The sequence below is a fragment of the Anabrus simplex genome, chromosome 10 (genome assembly GCF_040414725.1).
Source record: "Anabrus simplex isolate iqAnaSimp1 chromosome 10, ASM4041472v1, whole genome shotgun sequence".
Classification (NCBI taxonomy): domain Eukaryota; kingdom Metazoa; phylum Arthropoda; class Insecta; order Orthoptera; family Tettigoniidae; genus Anabrus; species Anabrus simplex.
Window position 1 is genome coordinate 84471675 of NC_090274.1, and position 21062 is coordinate 84492736.

The window sequence follows — 21062 nt, forward strand, 5'->3', positions numbered from 1 at the left end:
TTAAAGAGCCAATGAGAACTGCTTACAAGACAATAAGCTTTAACATGTCCATGGTCTAGATTCACCAACTGGCAGAAAGATTTGGTAGAATAAATGACTTGCCATATCTCAGTTAACTGATTCCTTTCAAGATTATTATTAATTCCAGTTTTCACCAGTAATTTTTCTCTTTTCGTTCACATCAGAATATAGTAAGGGAGGCCATAGAGGTTTTCCCAAGGGATCGGATCTCAAATGTATATTACAGGAACGTATATTAACATAGAATGTATCACTTGTGACAACGACAAGAATGGGTCACCAAGAAAAGGAAAATTAATAAAACAGGTCACAATAAAGACGAGAATATTCACCAAACTTCACCAAGAAGTAAGAGAAAAACCAGCTCAAATCATGAGGGACACGCCCACACCAATCAATTATCAATAATCATCACCAAGGGCATCAGCTGCCATGGAGACGACAACACAAACATAAGCCGCCACCGAAGTGACCAATCACAGATTTCCAAAACCGATGTAGGAGGTTTTAACAGTGTAAATGATAAAGGAATTACGTATTTATTTTACAAATATTTCAATCATTTATTTAAACTGAATGTCGAACTAAGGTTGCAAAATTTCATAGAAGTACCAATGTGGAAATTATTTCTGCTGAACAAATTCAATCCATGAGTCGTTTCTGACCAGCCCCAGGAGAAAAAATAAACTTGATGTAGGTGGAGTCGTTGGAAAATGGCGTTAGTAATGCAGTTTCTCACTCAGTCCCAGGATGGCAGGATAAAATAAATAAAGATGAGGACGTCCACAGACTAAATAAGAATCAAAGCCCTCATACCAAATACCTTATCCAGGTATAAAAGCGTAGGCCAAGCGACCACAAACCACATCCGTATTCCATGATAGTTACTAGGCCACACGAAGCAGAAGCTACTCCAGATCGCGGCAAGAGAGAAGGCGAGCCTCCAGACAGACTCGCAGTAAAAGTGAACCGACATGGGACCAGAAAAATAACTCATGGCGAGTAGGTAGTTACATTTATGATACATTAAAGATAGAATATAACTCCTAGGGAGGAGAGGATGCAAATGAAACCTAGCGACATAGAGCCGCACAGAAAAGAGTAACGGAAAACAAGTCGGAATTAAATTCCCAAAGGACACCGATTTCCACGGCTATATAGCCGAACCAAGAATGTAGTGGGAGAGACACGGAGACACCGTACAAATGCACTGATGTCATGTGGCTAACAGGTACAATTGTTCCTACATCTTTATAATTTGAAATTACACCAGATAACACGCATACGTTACTCTTTAATTAGTTCAATACTCCGGTCAGTCAGAGAAAAGCACATATCAGTTCCCCAATGTTCCTCGGGTGGTGTAAAAGTAACAATTTCCTATTGTACAGAGCGATATAAGCAGGTGGTGAATGAAGGAAAGGAGAACAAGCAAGTAACATTGTCTGATCTATACATTGTCTACTTTTGGCAGAAGTTTTCCATAAAAGCATCTGCTCTTTCAGGAAATCTGAATTTTCACAGTTGCTATCAAATAATGTTTTAATCAAATTATCTACTGCAGCACCACTGTTACACATACTGCTATATTCTTTTTTACGAATTCTACAAGCTCATCAAGTATATCCACTAAATTTGACGAGAAGAAGAGATAGAATGATAGGACACATCTTAAGACACCCAAGACTTGTGCAGTTGGTTTTTGAAGGAAGTGTAGGTGGTAAGAACGATAGGGGTAGACCAAGGTATGAATATGACAAGCAGATTTGAGCAGATGTAGGATGCAGTAGTTACGTAGAAATGAAAAGGTTAGCACAGGATAGGATGGCATGGAGCGCTGCATCAAACCAGTTTATGGACTGATGACTCAAATAAGATGAATAGCAAGGAGGGTTCAGAAAAAGTCGCTCAACAGCTGAACAGATCCAAAATCAGAAAACGATCATCAGATATTGTACACTAAGATCCAAGTAGTATGTGTCTGTCTTTGTGGACTTTAAGAAAGCGTACGACTCCATTGACCGGGAAGTCCTGCTAAACATCTTAAATTAATTTGGAGTTGATTTGAAACTGCTGGCATTAATTAGAGCCACCCTGACCGATACAAAATCCAAGGTGAAATTCCACGGTTGTCTCTCGCATTCCTTTGACATCAAAACAGGAGTCCGACAAGGTGATGGGCTATCCCCGATACTCTTCAACTGTGTTCTTGAAAAGATCATCAGAACCTGGCGGGTGAGATTACAGGAAACCAACTACAGTCCATTGGGAATAGGAACCAAATCCAAGGGGATCGCAACACACTGCTTAGCATTTGCCGATGATATTGCTGTTCTCTCAACCGACATAGAAACCGCTAGAGCTCAAGTTGAAATTTTAAAGGAAATTGCCGAACAAACTGGTTTGCAGATATCGTTTGAGAAAACAGAAGTAATGACTAACATCTAAGAGGCTCCACCAAAACTCCATACTAAATACGGGGACATCACCCGAGTAGACAAATTCAAATACCTGGGTGAGATCATCATGAAAAATAGACTGGACAAAGAAGCACTTCAGGAGCGAGTACGCAAACTGGAAATAGCCTACCAAACATCCCGCACAATCTACAACAAAAAATGCCTTTCCCAAAACACCAAGATACGTCACTATGAAACAGTTCTGAAGCCAGTAGTTCTATATGCAGCCGAAACCCTGTCTCTAAATGCCCACAAAGGACTACTTGAAGAACTGGAGAAAAGAGAACGCAAAATTGTGAGAGGAATCTTGGGATCAAAGTACAGAAATGGAATCCATCAAAAGAGATCCAACAAGGAAGTCTACAGCAAAATAGAGAAAATTACTGACAAAAACAGGAAAAGACGGGCACGATATAACGGTCATCTGAAAAGAATGACAGAAGAAAGTTAACTAAAGAAATCTTTCACTTTTTTGATTCAAACCCCAAAACCACAATTCCCTGGTTTAGAAATACCAAAGAAGACCTGCAAATGCTACATATCTCAGCTGAAGACGCCTTTAACAGAGATCTCTTCCGCAAGAAAATATTGACGAACGGGCTAAACCGAGACGAGCAACCGAAGAGAAGACACGGTGCCCCTTGGACAGAGGAGCGTAAGCAGGCCCACTCACAAAGAATGAGGAAAATTTGGGCTCTAAAGAAGGCCAAGTTCAGTGTCAAATGCAACAAGACTTAACGTGGTTCTTGATGGCCCCAGCGAATTATATACGGTATATATATAATAACAATAATAAATAACAATAATAATAATAACTGTACGGTTTAATTTCTATTATACGACGAATTGGATCTTTAAATTCAGCCAGTTGATCCCTCCTTCGATGGCTGTCCACATACGTTACGAGTTATGGACCGGCTGTCGTATTATTTTTCTCCCCTGCAGCAACTAATGACGAATTTGTGTATTGTGGTCTGTTTATACACGGAGAGGTTAATTTTCTATTATAGATCCTCTGTGGGCTAGATATAGCCGGACATTATACCCAGTACTTGGGAGTTGTTAGCGGTAATACATCCTTTTGTAAATTCAGCCTATTGTTCTGAATGATAGAAATTAAATTTGTACTACATTAAAATCATCGGTTTTGTTTCGAAGTGTGAGTTAAGTTGTTATATGAGACGCGTATTGGCCAGTTGTACAGCTTATTCCGTTCATTGTGTTACATATTTTCTTTTTGAGGAATCGTGATTTCTATCATTTTACACTGTGTTCACAACCTCTAACGTATTGTCGGTAATGTTGAAGTTACAATAATTTACTTTTGCCGAACATACAGATCTCAGCTGAGAACCGTAATAAGTTAATACTAATCTTTCTGTTTCAGCATTCCAGCCTACATATTTTTATATTTAATACTTTTAATTTTTCTTAAATTTTACGCTTATTTAAGCATTAAAAGTGTATACTTCTGTAACTAGCTTTCTACTTGAAAACTCCTGGCCTTTGCCTTACAAGTGCCGGCAAGTCATGTGTTGTAACAATGTACCGTGCAATTAAATTTAGAGGAATGAGGAATTTTTCTGAAGAGCTACGCGGATAAGTTTCAGAAAGAAATTACAAGATGTAGTGTATAATTTTAATTATTGTGTTAATGTGTTATTTACCTCTGTGTGCGATTTTAGTTTTACTTTACACTGTCGGCTGCGAAAGATGGTAGTAGGGTTCGAAATCTTGAGATTTGTTCCGTTTAGGATATCTGGAATATTATCTGAATATGTAAAATTCTTGGTATATACCGGTAAGTGTTGTTATGGAGATTCTTCTGTATCACATCATTACTCCACAACACAGCTGTATCCAGTAATTACTCCTTATGTTTTATTTATCAGTAGAATGCCTCTCCTTCTAAACATATTTCCTGATAATTATTGGTGTATAAAATATCTTCTTCAGGGGTGAGTGGCGGTGAGATTGCATGGGTTCGAATTCCGCGATGGGCAGCCCAGAAATTGCTTCCGTGGTTTCCCCATTTTCTCATTAATTAACCTTAATTAACTCTCCTATCTTCCTAACACCGAGCTCGATAGCTGCAGTCGCTTAAGTGCGGCCAGTATCCAGTAATCGGGAGATAGTGGGTTCGAACCCCACTGTCGGCAGGCCTGAGGATGGTTTTCCGTGGTGTCCCATTTTCACACCAGGCAAATGCTGGGGCTGTACCCCAATTAAGGCCACGGCCGCTTCCTTCCCATTCCTAGGCCTTTCCTATCCGATCGTCGCCATAAGACATATCTGTGTTGGTGCGACGTAAAGCAAATAGCAAATAGCAAAAAAAAAAAAAAAAAAAAAAAAAAATCTTCCTCACCTTAGCCCTTTCCCTTCGATATGTTAGTGCACTAAATTCAGGCTCTGGAAACTGTACAAGGCAGTTACTTGCTAGTAAAACCAGTAATATATTAATAGAATAAACAGTGATGGCCAGAACAAGTAAACGTGGCACACTTTAGTTGTGGCCCCTACGTTGCAATATACAAAGTACAATTGATCATAGTTTCCTCAATAGATGTGAAGTCTGTTTCCTGGTAATGAGTAAAAATTTACGCAGTTGGCCACAGGAACGAAGGTCGTATTACATGTGTGAAACGTTGTAGTATTCATTGTTAGGGCAGTGTGTTTACTTTTACAGTAAGATATCATTGACTAACAAACATTACTATTGGATGAAATGAATTTTGTGACGCATCCCTCAAGGTATTCAACACAGACAAGTTTTGTACCACCTGGGGAACAAAAACCTGCTAAATATTTAAACCAATTGTTTTGCACAGAACTCCTTTCAAGGGGTGCACTGGTAAGCTCCCCTAGGTCGTAAGACATGACATGCACAGACAAATAATGAAAGGACACTTAAGTAAAGGTTGGTGGCATTATTCAATGAAATGAGCTAATAGCAGTGTTGTATAAATTTGTGTCTTCATTTCAACAGATTCCTTTTCTTCATTTTCCATTTCCAGTCTTCTGGGTAGACTTGTGAATGAAGGACATCCTCAGGTGTGTATCTCTCCTTTACCATGTCCATCCACCTCCTTCTGGGCATTCCCTGATGCCTTTCTCCTATTATTTTCTGTGTAAATACTCGCTTTGGAACACTAGCCTGTTCTATTCTCACCATGTGTCCATACCATTTAAGCTTACTGGTCTCTATCTTGTCTTGCGGTTTAGGGATTCCAATTCTCTCCCTGATTTCTGTGTTTCTGATTTTATCCCTTCACGTCTTCCCTGTTATTCATCCAAGGAATTTCATCTTGGCCTGTTGGATTCTGCCTTCATCATGATTTTTTCTTGTGCATGTGTCTGCAGCACATATCAAAATCGGTGTGTAATACGTAGGGTGCAATTTTTTTTGCATTCCTCTGGTATGCCCCAGTTTCAGACTATACATCTCACACATTGATAAAACACATTGGCTTGTTCAGTTCTTTTTCCAATTTCATAATTTTTCTCTCCATCTTCTGCTATTTTTCTTCACAAATACTTGAAACTTTCCTCAACATCTAATGGTCTTCCATTTACTTCAATATATCCAATTTCCTTTCTATTACCTCTTGTCACCACTATAACCATGAACTTCTTCCCACTTATTTTATTACCATATTCCTCTATCTCCTGATTCCATAAAGTAACTTCACCGTGTCCACAATCTCTGTTGTCGGTAATGTTCAAGTTAAATAATTTACTTTTGCGAAAATTGTAGAGAACAGAACAGAGGTATACTAATCCTTCTCAGTTTCAGCATTCTACATATTTTTAACATTTAGTATTTTTAATTTTCTTAAATTTTATTTTAACTTATTCATCAAAACTGTATACGCATATAACTGGCTTTCTTTTTGAAAACTCCTGGCATTTGTGTCACATGTGCCGGCAAATCTGTCCCTCGTGTGTTGTAGCAATATACCAGTAACGTATATCTAAATTTTTTGGACTTACGAATTTTTCTGAAGGGCTACGCAGGTGAAGAATTGCGAATGTTAGTTTCAGAAATAAATTACAAAATGTAGTGCATAATTTTAATTATTGTGTTGCTGTGTTATTTACCTCTGTGTGCAATTTAATAGTGACGCTGGGAATGTTGAATGGTTCTTTAGACTGTAGGCTGCAACATATGGTACTAGGGTTCGAAATTTTGAGAAGTTTCCGTTTAGGATATCTTTAACCCTCAACTGGTATCATACGTGTGTGAGACGGCCGAAACTTTTCCCAAGGCCATCCTCCCTCCTATCCTCAGCCTACTGCTTTCTTCCCTTGTGTACCTCTCTGTTGGAGTGTTGTTTCCCTGCAGGGAAAGTGATGTACCGTTCGCTTTGTTTGACCTTGAGTAAGTGCGTAGTAAACGTATCGCGCCGTCTGACAGACGTATGATACCAGTTCCGTGACTATTGTTCGTGAATTACGTTATTCAGTATTGAGTGTTTATTGAGATAATGGCTAGGCTTGATTTTATGAAGACACTTGCCAAGTCACTGGTCTATCCTCAAATGCATCGGAAGCTTACTGAGGTGAAGAAAATTCCACGCGAACTGACGTTCTGCATGAGGAGGATTCATCAGATTGATGCCGAACAAGAGGAACCTGAATTCTTCGAGGTTCGTAAAACATGCTACTTTTGCGATCCTCAACTGAAAAGAAGAACGAAGTGTCCGTGCCAAAAGTGCGGAAAACCGATATGCCTGGAGTGCGCCAAAAAAAAATCTGCCGAGAGTGCTTTGCGGAAAAATAAATGAACGTATGTGGGTGTGTAAAACATTTTTGAAGTCTAACATGTTTTTTTATATATTGTGAAAATCATAGCTATATCTGGACACATAATGTCTTGAGCTGTAGTTGTATACATGTAAAAATAAGGTAACATATCCTCTGATAAGGAAAATTGTGCTTACTAAAAAACAGTGATTTTGAACCTTAAAATTTAAATTTATGTTTTGAGTTTTCCAGCAATTTTATGTTTTATTTGTTTGTATGGTCTTTGTATAATACTGATTTATCAGTGAAATAATCGTAATAATAATATTTTCTAGACTTTTAAGAAAAGCAGAAAGGTCCACATTTTTGGAGCATCATTCTAATATTTGTCCGACTCGTTGGCTGAACGGTCAGCGTACTGGCCTTCGGTTCAGAGGGTCCTGGGTTCGATTCCCGGCCGGGTCGGGGATTTTAACCTCAATTGGTTAATTCCAATAGCACGGGGGCTGGGTGTGTGTGCTGTCTTCATCATCATTTCATCCTCATCACGACACGCAGGTCACCTACGGGTGTCAAATAGAAAGACCTGCACCTGGCGAGCCGAACCCGTCCTGGGATATCCCGGCACTAAAAGCCATACGACATTTCATTTTCATACAGTAACTTGTTCTTGTACGTCCATTTCATCTTCTCCCCATATTACAAAGTCATCTGTAAAGAGTGAGGCCTTTGCCTCATTGGTTCCCACTTGTGGATTTCATCCATGACTGTAATGAAGTGTAGAGGGGACAATACACATCCTTGTTGAAGTCATGTTTCTACTTTCAACCATTTTGTTTGTCCTATAGTTGTCTTCATATTGATTTCTCATTTTTCATTTTTGGCTTTTATAATTAGTTCTCCTTTCCCTGCCTTCTTTTTTAATAGTGCATCGAAGACAACTTGTGGTACACAGCCATATGCCTCCTCAATATCTGTAAATGTCATCACTAAATCCTGCCTAACTCGCATCTTTTCTACATCACGTTCGATTAAACGGAATGAAAACCTTAATAATTATGTTTGCACTGAGGTGAAAGTGAAACATGGAAAATAAATGGTGCCGAGAAAAACAGAGTGGAAGCCTATGAAATGCCGTGTTATAGCAAGTTGTTGAAGATCAGATGAATAGAACACGTCTCAAATAAAGAGTTAGTGAATCAGCTTGATGAGAGGAGAATGGTTTGAGAGAATTTGATCCTAAGAAGGAAAGTTTTGATAGAACAAATCTCAAGGCACTGGAGCGCAGTGCAGAGGATAAAAATGGTAGGAAGTTTCTAAGATATGGACCAAGGAGATCAGAGTGATATGCAAACGAATTAGTCACTGAATTCTTCAAGAAATTTTGTGAATTTCAATCACAATCATCGTATGTTGGATTTTTAGAAAGAAAAGTCAACATGCTGTGGTTTCAGTTCCATATGAAACTGTATATTATATAGCTATAAATAAGAAAAGTTTTAAAGTAAAACCAGGGGACTATGATCTCGATATCGACAGATATGTTAAATTAGATATCCTATGGAGGTGATCATTGTATTAGAAGTCATTTAAAACTGGAGGTCTTTAGCTATGATCATAACATCCGTCATAGAAAACTTGAAGTCCCATAGGTACGATCACGGTCTCAACAATCATTTAAAATTTTGAGTCTTTTTGGTATAATCATATTGTTGACAGTCATATAGAATTACAAGTTTGTTGCTTAGTCTGTTGACAAATAATGTAAGTAGCAATGACAGCAATTAGGAAATAACAATTTCTGGCCTGTGTTTCAGTGTAAGGTCATTGAAAGTAATCAACGATCCCCAGTACCTTCTAACTACTTCAGTGGCAGTGTAAAATGGAGCTGGAAGTAAACATCAAAGAGGAACCAGCCTGGCTTGAAGGAACAAGAAATGCATCACTTGTAAGTCCCATTCCAGATAAATTTATAGAGATCAGAATTTAACCCTTAGTAGCTGAATAAATTTGGTACCACATAACACTGTGTAGTAAAAGGGAAAAGAGCATAGTTGACTATAGCAAAGACTAGAATGCCCCAAGCATCTGTAAATCGCAGTATGTTGGGTGACAATGTTTCATGCTTACTTTGTAACCTTGAAACCTATTGTTGTATCCCATTATATGGCCATATGGCTGCAATAAATTCTTATTAATAAATTTGGTCAACTCTTAGGAATTACAAACAACAGTAGTCGTGGCATAAGCCCCAGATTAGAGCCGTTCAGTGGACATTTGGCCTCTAGCATTTACTAGTGGACGGCAGTGCATTCTTTGTTTGATAGTGGCAAAAAGCTGAATTATTGTTCTGGGCTTGATAGTGAAGGAGCCTAGGTTAGGTCCAGGTAGTGACAAATTTGTGATAGGCATTGTCTCAAGATTGAGTCTTCAGGGCATTTCATGTGTTAAGTACCCATTGACTGACTCTGTGTTGTTTAATTGTTTACCTCTGTTGGTTATTGAAATTGATTTCTGAGATGTGTATGGTTATGAATTTATTCTGCATGGTATGGTAATGAAATCTTTGTGGGATTGACATCATTTCCTGTCATATGTCAGCCAATTGCAGTGCTAGTAGTTGCTGAAGTGATGGAAAATGGTGAGTGCTAGATTGAATTAGGTTATGGACAGTAGATCCCTGGCTCGCATGGTGAACATAATTTTCCTCCAAAAAAATTCCAGATAAGATTTGCATCATTTAAACTTCTGTACAATGTCACTAATGTTGGGTGAGCATGTAGTAAATTCTGCTGTGGCAGTTTGCTGTGAGTATAGCTCGTCTAAAGGAAACACGCTGATAAAGGCGGAGATGCCGTGGAATTGTTTTGAGAAGAAGCAAGATATTTTCATCATCTTTCCTTGCTTTGTCTGTTGCTACTCTAATCACAGTCCATTGCTATCCTCTGAGTGTGGATTTCAGTTCAGTGGCTCTTCATCTGATAGCTCAGATAGTAAACTGATGACTTGCTAATTATGTGTTGGCAAGTGTGATTTGGGTTCCGTCTAGAGGTATGTGGAGAAGTTGTATTATCACAGCACATGCCTGTAGTTGTACTAGCATGAAAGTGAATTCCTGCGCGTCATTCTGGCACCTCAGAGTCTTCGAAAACCTTGAAAGTTGGAAGAGAGATGTTCAGTGAATAACTGTGACTTGACGGTGATAATTAAAGTCAAAATTCTTCAGTTAATGCACACTACTGTCAGAATAAATGTGTGTTTGTTGAGTTCTAATTTACAGGCACTACAGAAGGTGAAGGTGTGAAAATATCAAGGATGTGAGCATTTTGCTTTGTTATGTTCTGTGTCAAACTTGAACCTGGCATATGAGCACACTCCTGATGAAGAACTCTAGGTTTGATAGTTCTTATAATGATACTGCTTCAAAGTTGTACAGATCTCAAAATGATGTTAAAGAAATGTGTGCTATTATCGGAAACTGTTGGTGAGTGTGTTAATGTTTGGGTTGGATTAGTCTGTATTTTTTTCTGTCTGTATCAAATGTACTTTGTTTTAGGGGTCACACCTCTTCTATTTTCTCCTCTGATTAAAATAGAGGATGGTTGGCCCAGTTTACTTTTTTAAAATAATAACCTCCAATACTACTGCTCCACCATTATCACCACATGGTAAAAATTATTACTCCTGTCTTCATTAGTGTAGTTGAATCACATATCTTTCCTCAGTGTTTTTGAGACTGGATACATCAATCTGCTAAACAGAATGTCAACACAGGTATGATTACTCTGGGTTACCCTCACATCTACAAACTGCTGGAATATATTTGTGTTAAGGAAAAAGGAGATTTGCCTATGGCATATGAGAGTTAAAATCTGAATGTGATTTCTTTCAAAATAAGTATTTTTCTTAGACATTGAATTCATTTAGAAAGGCAGAATAGTAATTAGCTCATTTTATTTCTCAAATACATGTCTGTGTCTATGTTACATAGAGAACCATGTCTAAGGGATCTAGAATATATGATATCTGGGAAAATTCAATTTAATGTGACCCTTCATAGTGGGCTCCAACTCTTTGAGGATTTCTGGCACATTAAAATAACTTTTCTTTCCTCTTTGTAGTTATTTTCCTCCCTACTTTGTGCATATTTTTCATCCTTTATTTACATCACCTACTGTTCTCTTTCTCCTATATTGAATAGGTTAAGTCAGTGTATTCTAGAATTTTATACTTGAATACACTTTTATTAATAAATTAACTTATATTAGAATGTAAGCTTTTGATGACACTCCCTCCCCCACCTCCTTTCATACCGACGAGGTTTTATGAATCCATGTGAGATTAAAAGGTCTCGTGAGAGTTCATGGAAGATCTGAAACTGCTGATGGTGTTCTCATCCCCACAGTTCTTCACAGAACACCGCATACCATACTTGAAGTAGTAAAATGTTTCATTTGTAGTTGCTTTGAGTTTGGGCTATGTCACATCTTTCCCTGCTATATGACTGTGATGAGCCTTCTTCTTGCATGTTCGTTTTTTATTTTCACACTTGCAAGCATTGAAATATGCTGTTTGAAACAGAATTGTATCAATGCAGCATGTAGCCCCTGTGATCTCAGCAAAACCACAATATTTAGAAAACACTTTAGGGAAAGTTTCCATATTGTCAAGTGAAGGGAACTTAATTTAAATTGAATAATTTTCTCTTTTCCCGTAATTCAAATGAGTTCAAAAAGAATTTTAAGAACTTTTGAAGGAAGGAAGAGATTGTACTTTCAAATGAAATTCATTTTGGAATCACAGACATTTGCCACAATTAATTTGATGTTAAAACTTCAAGACGGAAGTGAGTCGATTTGTTAACATATTTTTCATCAAGCAATTAATAGGGAAAATGCAAGTCTTACTCAATGAAATGAATAAATTTTGTCTTAGAAATCGGCTATTATTTTGATCACCGTATACCTCTCTCTGTACCTGCTCCATAAGGACTGTTAACCCATTGTGGAATCTCATGCCCTTCTTCCTTATTCCGTATCTTTTCCTGGTACAGAGAGGGAAGGATATAGTCCGCTCCCAGTGAGTGGCCTCAATTTGTATTGATGTATAGATGGCGCACAAACTTGATTTGGAGCTGCGACATGCAAAGTAATGCAGGTATTAAGTGGAGTTACATGAATAATTATGAACACGAAGTAACATCAACATGGACAGATTTTGTTCCAACACTCGAGCGCAAAATTGATTACACCTTTAGTACTTCGTGCTATTGGAGCTTCATCAAACTTTAAATATTTTAAAGTGGTTAATCACTTTGCTTTGTTCACAGCCATTGGAGCACTTAGGCTGAGTATTATTGACCAAAATTCAAAGATGAATTAACACTCAGATGGTGGTGTCCAGCACACTGTTAAATATTAAAATTGATCAATCCAATGCTGAGATGGAAGAATAAGCTATCCAAGAAATTAACACCAGTGAAAAGATGGAGCCTAGGTTTGTGGAAGGTCAATCCACTCTAGAGAGGAGGTTTGCTGAAGCAGACAAGACCATTAACAATATGCTCAATGAATCAAATACCAACTTAGAGCAAAGATTCAAGGAAGCAGGTGCATGAATTGAGAAGAGATATTCTGACTCCAGTGGTAAAGTAGAAGCCAAACTCAGTGAATAAAAACCCTATTTCTTGAGAATCTTGAAATTCTCAAGGAAGAAATTAGACCACAGGATGTAGCGCATATAAGATGGTCTGGCATAACCACAGGCTTCATAGCCTGAGTCACGCCATATAAAACAAGTCAATAAATCAATAGAGTCTGTAGATTGTGTCATTAGAACAGTTCTTCTATCAGTTCAATCGTTCGCTTCCGAATGAAAGGAACTGATATCTGAATTTCAAGAATCACACAGCCACATATTGCAAGGTCAGATTAAAATGGCCCAAATTCAGAAAAAATTCAGTGAATCATTTAAGTATGATATTAGTAAAATCAATAACGAAATACGACTTATTAAAACTAGCCAAGGAGAATTTGATAAGCGTTTCACTGGACAGTTAGAAAACACAAATACCACAAATGCAGAAATGTTAATGATCTCTAAACCTGAGACACTGTATTTCAGTCTAAAGTAAAAAGTCTATCTGAAGAGATGACACAAATTAAGCAAAAGGCAAACCTATCATGTTCATCAAGCCGTGCTACTTAAAAGGATATGTCATATACAGCAACTCTTATTAAGATCCAAGACGACAAACCAACTAAATTTTCCGGACGAGTTGTGTACACAGCCCGGGAAATTTTACGAAACTTTGAAGATTATTTACAGTCTCTAAGTTACTGGAAGGCAGAGTTCTCTCGTGGTTCATCGCATTTAAGAGTAGTTTTGATACCTACGAGGATTTTAAGAAAGCTGTTCTAAACTGTTTTTTGGATACGGAAACGCAACATCTTGTAAAAGTGCAATTATACTCCAGAAAGTATAATTCTTCAGTCAATACGTCCCGATACTGTGATTATCTTCTCATACAACTTAAGAAAATGCAATTTCTGGATGCTCCACTTGATAAAGAGCTTATCCAGATCATGATTTTGCAATTCCCGTCCCATGTACAGGAGATACTTGTAACTGCTAACATTCGGACCATAGAACTCTTAGATGCCACAATAAGGAGACCTGATACTGCTAACAACCAGTTAACTCCTAAAGGGAGCAGGACAAGATATTTCTGTCAATTATGCCGAGATTAGGATGCCTGATTGAGAGAATGTAAAACCGAGAGAAGAGAGGCGGAATAACACAACCTCTCTCAGTAGGTATCGTGGATTTCCAAGACGCCAGAATCGTGGTGAAGTTCCCTATAGGAACAGACCTTCTTGGAGAAAACAGGAGGAAGCTCCAGAAGAAAAAAGTATTATAGAAGAGAAGACCTAGAATGCAGGTGGAAAGAAACGAGGGAATACGCCAGAGAAAGAATCAAACCTAACGATGACCCTGGAGGAACTTCGTTGGAATACCAGCAGCATATCAGAGCACAAGAGAAGTCTAGTCATGATATTAAATGTAATCACTTTAATTGACTCTGGAGCGCAATCCTCACTTATATCTGACAAACTGATTGAATCTTTGAAGAATAATGACATTTTGCTAATGCCAGTTGCATAACTGAAGGCCCAAGGAATAATTCCAGATAAAATATCAAATGTAGGATGCAAGCTTTCGTAGAATTTTACATCAGTGGAAAGTCATTTGAGCATATTTTTCTTGTAATGGCACGTATCAACTATAATATTACTTTAGGGTCAGACTTTATGATAAAATATAGAGGAACCATAAATTACGACGCCAATCATGTAAGTTTGAGCAATGCTGATTTTCTAGAGCTACAGCTGGTGGATCATGGGGACATAGAGACTGAAGAGATTGGAACCCCTGCCGGAGAGGTCAGTCGTGACTATGTATTACCCGCTGAATGCGAGGATGCACTAGCCGAAGCAATGGTTGTTACGAAGGGTGAACCAGAATAGGACAAAGATGAGTCCGTACTTGACGAAAACTCCATAGTCGGTCCCTAGAATTTTATATCCTTATCCAGTGTGGCTGAAGACCCAGACCTCGTAGCCGGATTAGGGAAAGCTGGACAAGAGGTATTCAATATCTATCGAAGTGTATTTGATGACCAACTCGTTGAAATTAAGGGTTTCGTATATCACCTTATTGTAACTGATCGTTCCCCTTATAATAGAAAGCTGTCTCCGATTCCGAACAAGTTTAGAGACGAAGCTAAAGTCCTTATCCAGCAAATGAAGGAAGATGACAACATTTCGCCCTGCGTTACGCCTTATATCAACCCACTGGCAATTGTTCGCAAGTCTAACGTCCGTATTAGGTTATATCTTGAGGCTCGCGTCTTCAACGAGAGATGGGTTCTCGAATATGATCGTCCTCCTCTATTGAAAGACACCATCAGACGATAGCAAGGATGGATGTTACCCTAGGGGGTATATACAAGGTCTCCAACCTCAAGATATATGCCCAGAAACAAAAACGAGCAAAAGGAAATCCTTCGAGTTTTCTTTAGCCACTGAGGGAGGAATATGTACTAGGAGGCATTAACGGCCTGGAACATTATTGTGTAATGTCAATTAACTGCAACGATACGGCCCGACGTGCGAAGAACTGCAACGGCACGGCTCAGGCAGGCAAACAGCGAGCTATTAACGTCAGAACTTCCACGTTGGAGATTGACGTCATGAACACGTAAACAACGCATGATTGCTTTAGAACATACGAGAAGTACTTTCACTAACATTTTATCCCGTGGAGATATCAAATAATGACATACACGATCTTGTAGTCCATGATTTAAACATCAACGTGTGGAAATTTTATTAAAATTGGCCCACGGATTTAAAAGTTATTCCACAGTAAAAAATGGAATTTTATCAGAAGGGGAGGAAAGCTACTCTGCTTCAATTATCTTCGGACTTGTAGTCCAGTGAACAGTGTCGGACTTAGAATTTTTTAAATTATTACTACAACTTGGTAATCTAATCATTTTTAAAGTGTTTAACAGTGCTGGTGATAGTAACTTACCTTACATTTTGGACTTTAACTCGAGTGAACTGGACTATATAAAACTTACAATTTTCTTCTAGACAGAATAACTTAAAACATTTACAACTGATAAACGTGTGCAAGTTAAGGACATTTTCTTGTAAAATAATGCCTCGTTTACTAAAGCAGGCTATCTCATAATAGTGCTTCAATATACACGTCTAATGACAATTTTGAACTATCAACGTATTGAATCTTTCGTCGCGAGTGCGTGATGTAGTACCGCAATCAGGACTTGTAAACAATCGCGAGATACAACATTCCGTCATTTGAATAGACTGTGATCTCAGTGTGAAAACACTTGTACATATCCTCCCACTGCTATTTTAAACGACGATTTTCAGAACAATAATTATCAGCAATTTACTGCTGGTGTGCACTTAAGACGATACTGTGTTCGTAGTCTGAAGCAGGTCAGATAAGACACTCGGTAATTTTTACTAGTCAGTTGAACTGTTTCGTGTTTTATATCCAGCCAAAAACGCGTTAAAACCTGAGTGTCAATTATATTCATGTCTACCTGTCAATGTGGGATTGATGACATGGGACATGGGACGTGGTCTCAACTAGGGAGTTTAACGTGGTACCATGGGTGATGACATCACGACACCGGCTGTCAAACATGCTATTCGCTGAACCGCATATCTTCACAAACCATTCCTGAATTCCAGATTATTGTTGATATGAGTGTTTTTCGGACTCTTTTTGAATTCCACAAGACTATCTTTTCATTGGTGGAATATTAGAAACAGTGGTTTAGATAGCAGTTCAACAAACAGTTTATTCACTCTTACTTGAAATCATAATATTCCAACTGTATTATCAGAATATTTAAACTTCTATTCGTAAAGAAATTATAAGATCGAACTTTGTAAGACGAATCTCTTTCCGATATCCTTTTAAGTGTTAAATGTTTAAAGAGAGTCTAGTGGAGACTTGCACAATTTTAAGTGTTAATCATTTAGAAAACACTGTAGGGAAATTTTCCATATTGTCAAGTGAAGGAAACTTAATTTAATTTCAGTAATTTTCTCTTTTCCCATAATTCAAACGAGTTCAAGAAAGAATTTTAAGAATTTTTAAAGGAAGAGGTTGTAATTTGAAATGAAATTCATTTAGGAATGACAGACATTCGCCACAATTAATTTGATATTAAAACTTCAAGACGAAATTGAGTCCGTTTATTAAAGTATTTTTTGATGAAGCAAATAACAGGGAAAATGCAAGTCCTACTCAATGAAATGAATAAATTTTGTCTTCAAAATCAGCTATTATTTCAATCAGCGAATACATCTCTCTGTACCTGCTCCATAAGATCCGTTCACCCCTTTGTTGAATCTCAAGCCCTTATTCCTTATTCCGTATATTTTCCCGATACAGTACATACGATTTAGTGTTAATGACTATGGCAGCATCCTTCCAAATTCTGTGCGAGATGGCCCCAATTCCATCTCTTCTAGGATATCTTCTGATATGACTAGAAAATATATCTAATTTTATATTTGGTTTTCAGTCCCATTCTTTCTCTGATATAAGGAGCGAGGAAGGATAGTGAGCCCATTCTCAGTACAGACTTTGGTATTAACAATCTTCTGCCGCTAGAAATCTTTCTTAAACATTAGTGAAATTTTGAAAGTAACTGTAACACTGGCAGGTAATGAATTATCGTGTTCATTTGTTGGTGACTGTATTTGTAGATACGTGTTATATGCATACCTAATATGCCTTATTTTCCACAGGAAAATATTGAACATGTATCAGATATGGTAGTTCTGAAAAATGAAGTTAAATCAGAGTTAACAGAGCCAGGGTCAACACAGGAAAATACTCTTGAGGTAATGTACATAATTTGATAATCCATCTACAGGTAATGAAAATAGTTTAAAAATGGCTCAACAGATATCAGTTGTTAACCCTTCATTTCAATGCATACGATTAATAGTCCTATGAAAAATATACTTTTTTATGAGATTGACTGTTTACTTCGCTAATTTTCATTTTCCTTCAAGTTGTTCCACGATCTTGCTTTATGTATTGTGTAGCAGTTAGGATTACCCGAAAGACCAGTACCGTGTTATCACTTGTGACCTGGTATCATTCTTACTAATATATATATATATATATATATATATAAATATTTTCGAACACAGAGTTTCTATAAGATACATTTTTTACTCTTACTGGATACTTTACTTGTTGCATCCAAATGAAACACCTTTGTAATCTTATTGATTATATTAATTATTGATTTCTAGATAATACAATTATTTGTAGGTATAAGTTGCATGGGATATGTTTGCTTACTATGAGCTATCACTTTTATACTACACATATTGTAGCCATCTCATGGCAAGAAAAAAATATTCTTATTCTTCCTAATATGGTCTGTGGTGTTACTAGTGTATTGTGACTTATAGTATTACGTAAACTTGCAATGAATAAATAAACGCTTCACGAATGAGAGCCTTTCTGTTTCATACTTCATAATGGATACTGTTTGTGAATAGTCCTTGTATGTTGACCGTTACTCACCTGAACATTCGTTACATGAATGAATCCGTCACAACCAAGATACCCATTTGATCACTGCCATCGTCCACTGCATAGCATTTGTGTCATCTTCTTTCAGTATGACTATGTTGTTATGGGGTATTTCAATGCCCATTTTGCAATGGGCCAAGGACACGAATATGAATACAGTAAAACAACAAGAAACAACATCAAAGCACAAAATTACTTATTTGGAGCAGCAGCATATGAACATAAAGCATGGAAGGGGCCCAGGATAATAGACAGTTAAGAGGGCAAGATCTTAAATTACCACTTAACTAGTTGCCAAATCGAAGTAACCAGCACTACCAAATGAAGAGACACAATTAGAATTGGAGTTAAATATTTACTAATGAATAAAGATTTAAATTTCATGAATATCTACAATTGAATTACCATTCTAAATGAATAAAATTACAAGAAATTTGATAACTGATAACTTTAAATTAGTTACTAAGTAATATAAAAGTTAACCAATTCTATAAAACAATAAGGATACTGAAAGGTCGATACCTTTCTAGATTATTACTATGAACCTGAGACCATTTAAAAAAATTAATATTCAATTTTAACATATACCTTTCTAAAAAAATAGAATACTGGCCAGTAACTAAGTATTAATCTGATTAAATTGAACTTTGTTTCAATTCATTCTTACATGAATGTTTAAGCAATTACAGAAACACAGACACAAGCAAACTCAAAATGTGACTCGAACAGCAAATAAAATCACATGTATAAATAAATAAATTTAAATGACAATAATAAATGGTAGAAAAATTTCCGAAACCAATTACAATATTACAAGGGAAAAACATATTAATGGTCCACAATTAACAGAACAATGTTACACGAACTGAAGCATACAGCTACCCGAGCCAATCTATCATTAATCATTAACAGGCAAGGCCTGCCAAAATTAAAGCATCCACAAGATAAGGGATAAGAACTTAGTGACACAACAAATAAATAATGGAAGGTAAAAAAAAACCACGGATGTGAATAAGACATGTGAGCATGAACCAAAGGAGAATAAAGAACAGTAGAAACAAATTTCAGTTCCCTAGAATGGCCTAGTTACAGAAGATAAATAAAAATAATTATTAATACATTGAATGATAGTTGGATTTACAGAGTATTTAACAGGTGATCAAAATTGTTATAACATTTAAAGTGAGGGGCTTTGGAAACAGCATGATGTGTATATGAGGGATAATCAAAATTAGACCCCAGAACAGTGAAAAGAATGATCCCATAATGATAAATAAACCAACACAGGGCAAAACACAAATTTACAGCACGATTAGAGATCACATAACAAAAACAAGGAAAAATAGAATGAAATACACCAGCCAAAATTTAATAAATATAATAATAATAATAATAATAATAATAATAATAATAATAATAATAATAATAATAATCAAAACCAAGGAAAAATATGGAGGCGAAAATTTAACACAAACAATAATCTCAATGAAACAATTAGAATGACATTAACACTCATAGGCACAAATTACCTCTTGGTTTGGTTTCGATAAAAATCTAGACATGTTAATATGATATTTTTAACCTAATTACAATTGTTTGTTGAGAAGATTATTCATTAGGTGGACGTAAAAGTTGTTGCCGAAATTTCCTACGATCGGTAGGCCTAATATTAGTAACGTCACATGATGATCGATGGCTTGTTACTTCAATTTATGGTAATATCTTCAAGTAATCCATGGCAGCAGATATTCAGCATGAGTTTGGAAAGTCAAATTACTTACATTTTTAGTGTAGACTATCCAAAATAATGTTATCCAAAATTAACGTATTCTGGTCTCATTCAAAGGTACACACAGACAGCAATTTAGTGCTCACATGGCTTTAAATAAAATAAAAATTGAAAGGTAGTAACTGGAAATATAAAAAATTAAGGCTTACCCTTAATCTTCAAGCACATTAACCTGGAGTATTTAAATCCATTCCCCAGATGCTCCAATATGTCTTCCAACAAACACGACATGGACCGTCCATCATGGAGCTCGGCTGAAGCACAATTCAGTGGCTAGCCGGAAGCTCCGCGCGCCGGTATTGATTTTCTATGCAACTGGTTGTGATTATTAATAGTCAGCAATAAAGACAGGAACTGATATTGTTACTAAATAATGTAAATCATACGTACCTAAATATGCTTCAAGCTCTATCAAAGGAATGGGCCTATAGGTTTTCCTTTATCTACAAAAAACTCTCCATTTCACAATATATTTCCACTCATGTATTTTCCAGCATTTTATGAAGGACGAGTAACTTCACTGCCAACATCTGGGAATCACCTGTCCTCTGAAGAGCATATCTCGTGGGTCCAGGGGCAGTTCTCATTATGTTACCCAATCTGGAATACACGTAATTGAAATGTACGTTTCTCTGAAGTGTTATAAATATAACCTACTGAAATCTTGATGAGCTTATAGGCCTATAGATATAGGTTGTACATAATGTAAACGAAGCAATAACATAGTCCATATTACTGTAGAATGCCGATTTTGCGTGACCTAGATTTAGCATAAACCTGCATTTAACAGAAGAAATTTCCAGTACTGAAAATTATTCCATAAGCGCAATATAATTTTATATTCGATTTCACGTCATTCAAAATGGGCAAAACTCGCTTTTAGCGTTCAGGAA

General features: G+C 36.9%; 1 protein-coding gene across 1 annotated transcript in view; it reads left to right on the plus strand.

Moving 5' to 3' along the window:
* Positions 1-3710: 3710 nt before the first annotated feature.
* The window catches only part of LOC136881860 (zinc finger protein 69 homolog), a 187180-nt gene continuing 169828 nt past the window's right edge, over positions 3711-21062 (plus strand). Inside the window, exons 1-3 of the mRNA XM_068229346.1 lie at positions 3711-3776; positions 9041-9171; positions 17579-17674. Of these exons, the coding sequence (XP_068085447.1) occupies positions 9106-9171; positions 17579-17674 (162 nt within the window). The 5' untranslated portion in view covers positions 3711-3776; positions 9041-9105. The remainder of the gene's footprint in view (positions 3777-9040; positions 9172-17578; positions 17675-21062) is intronic.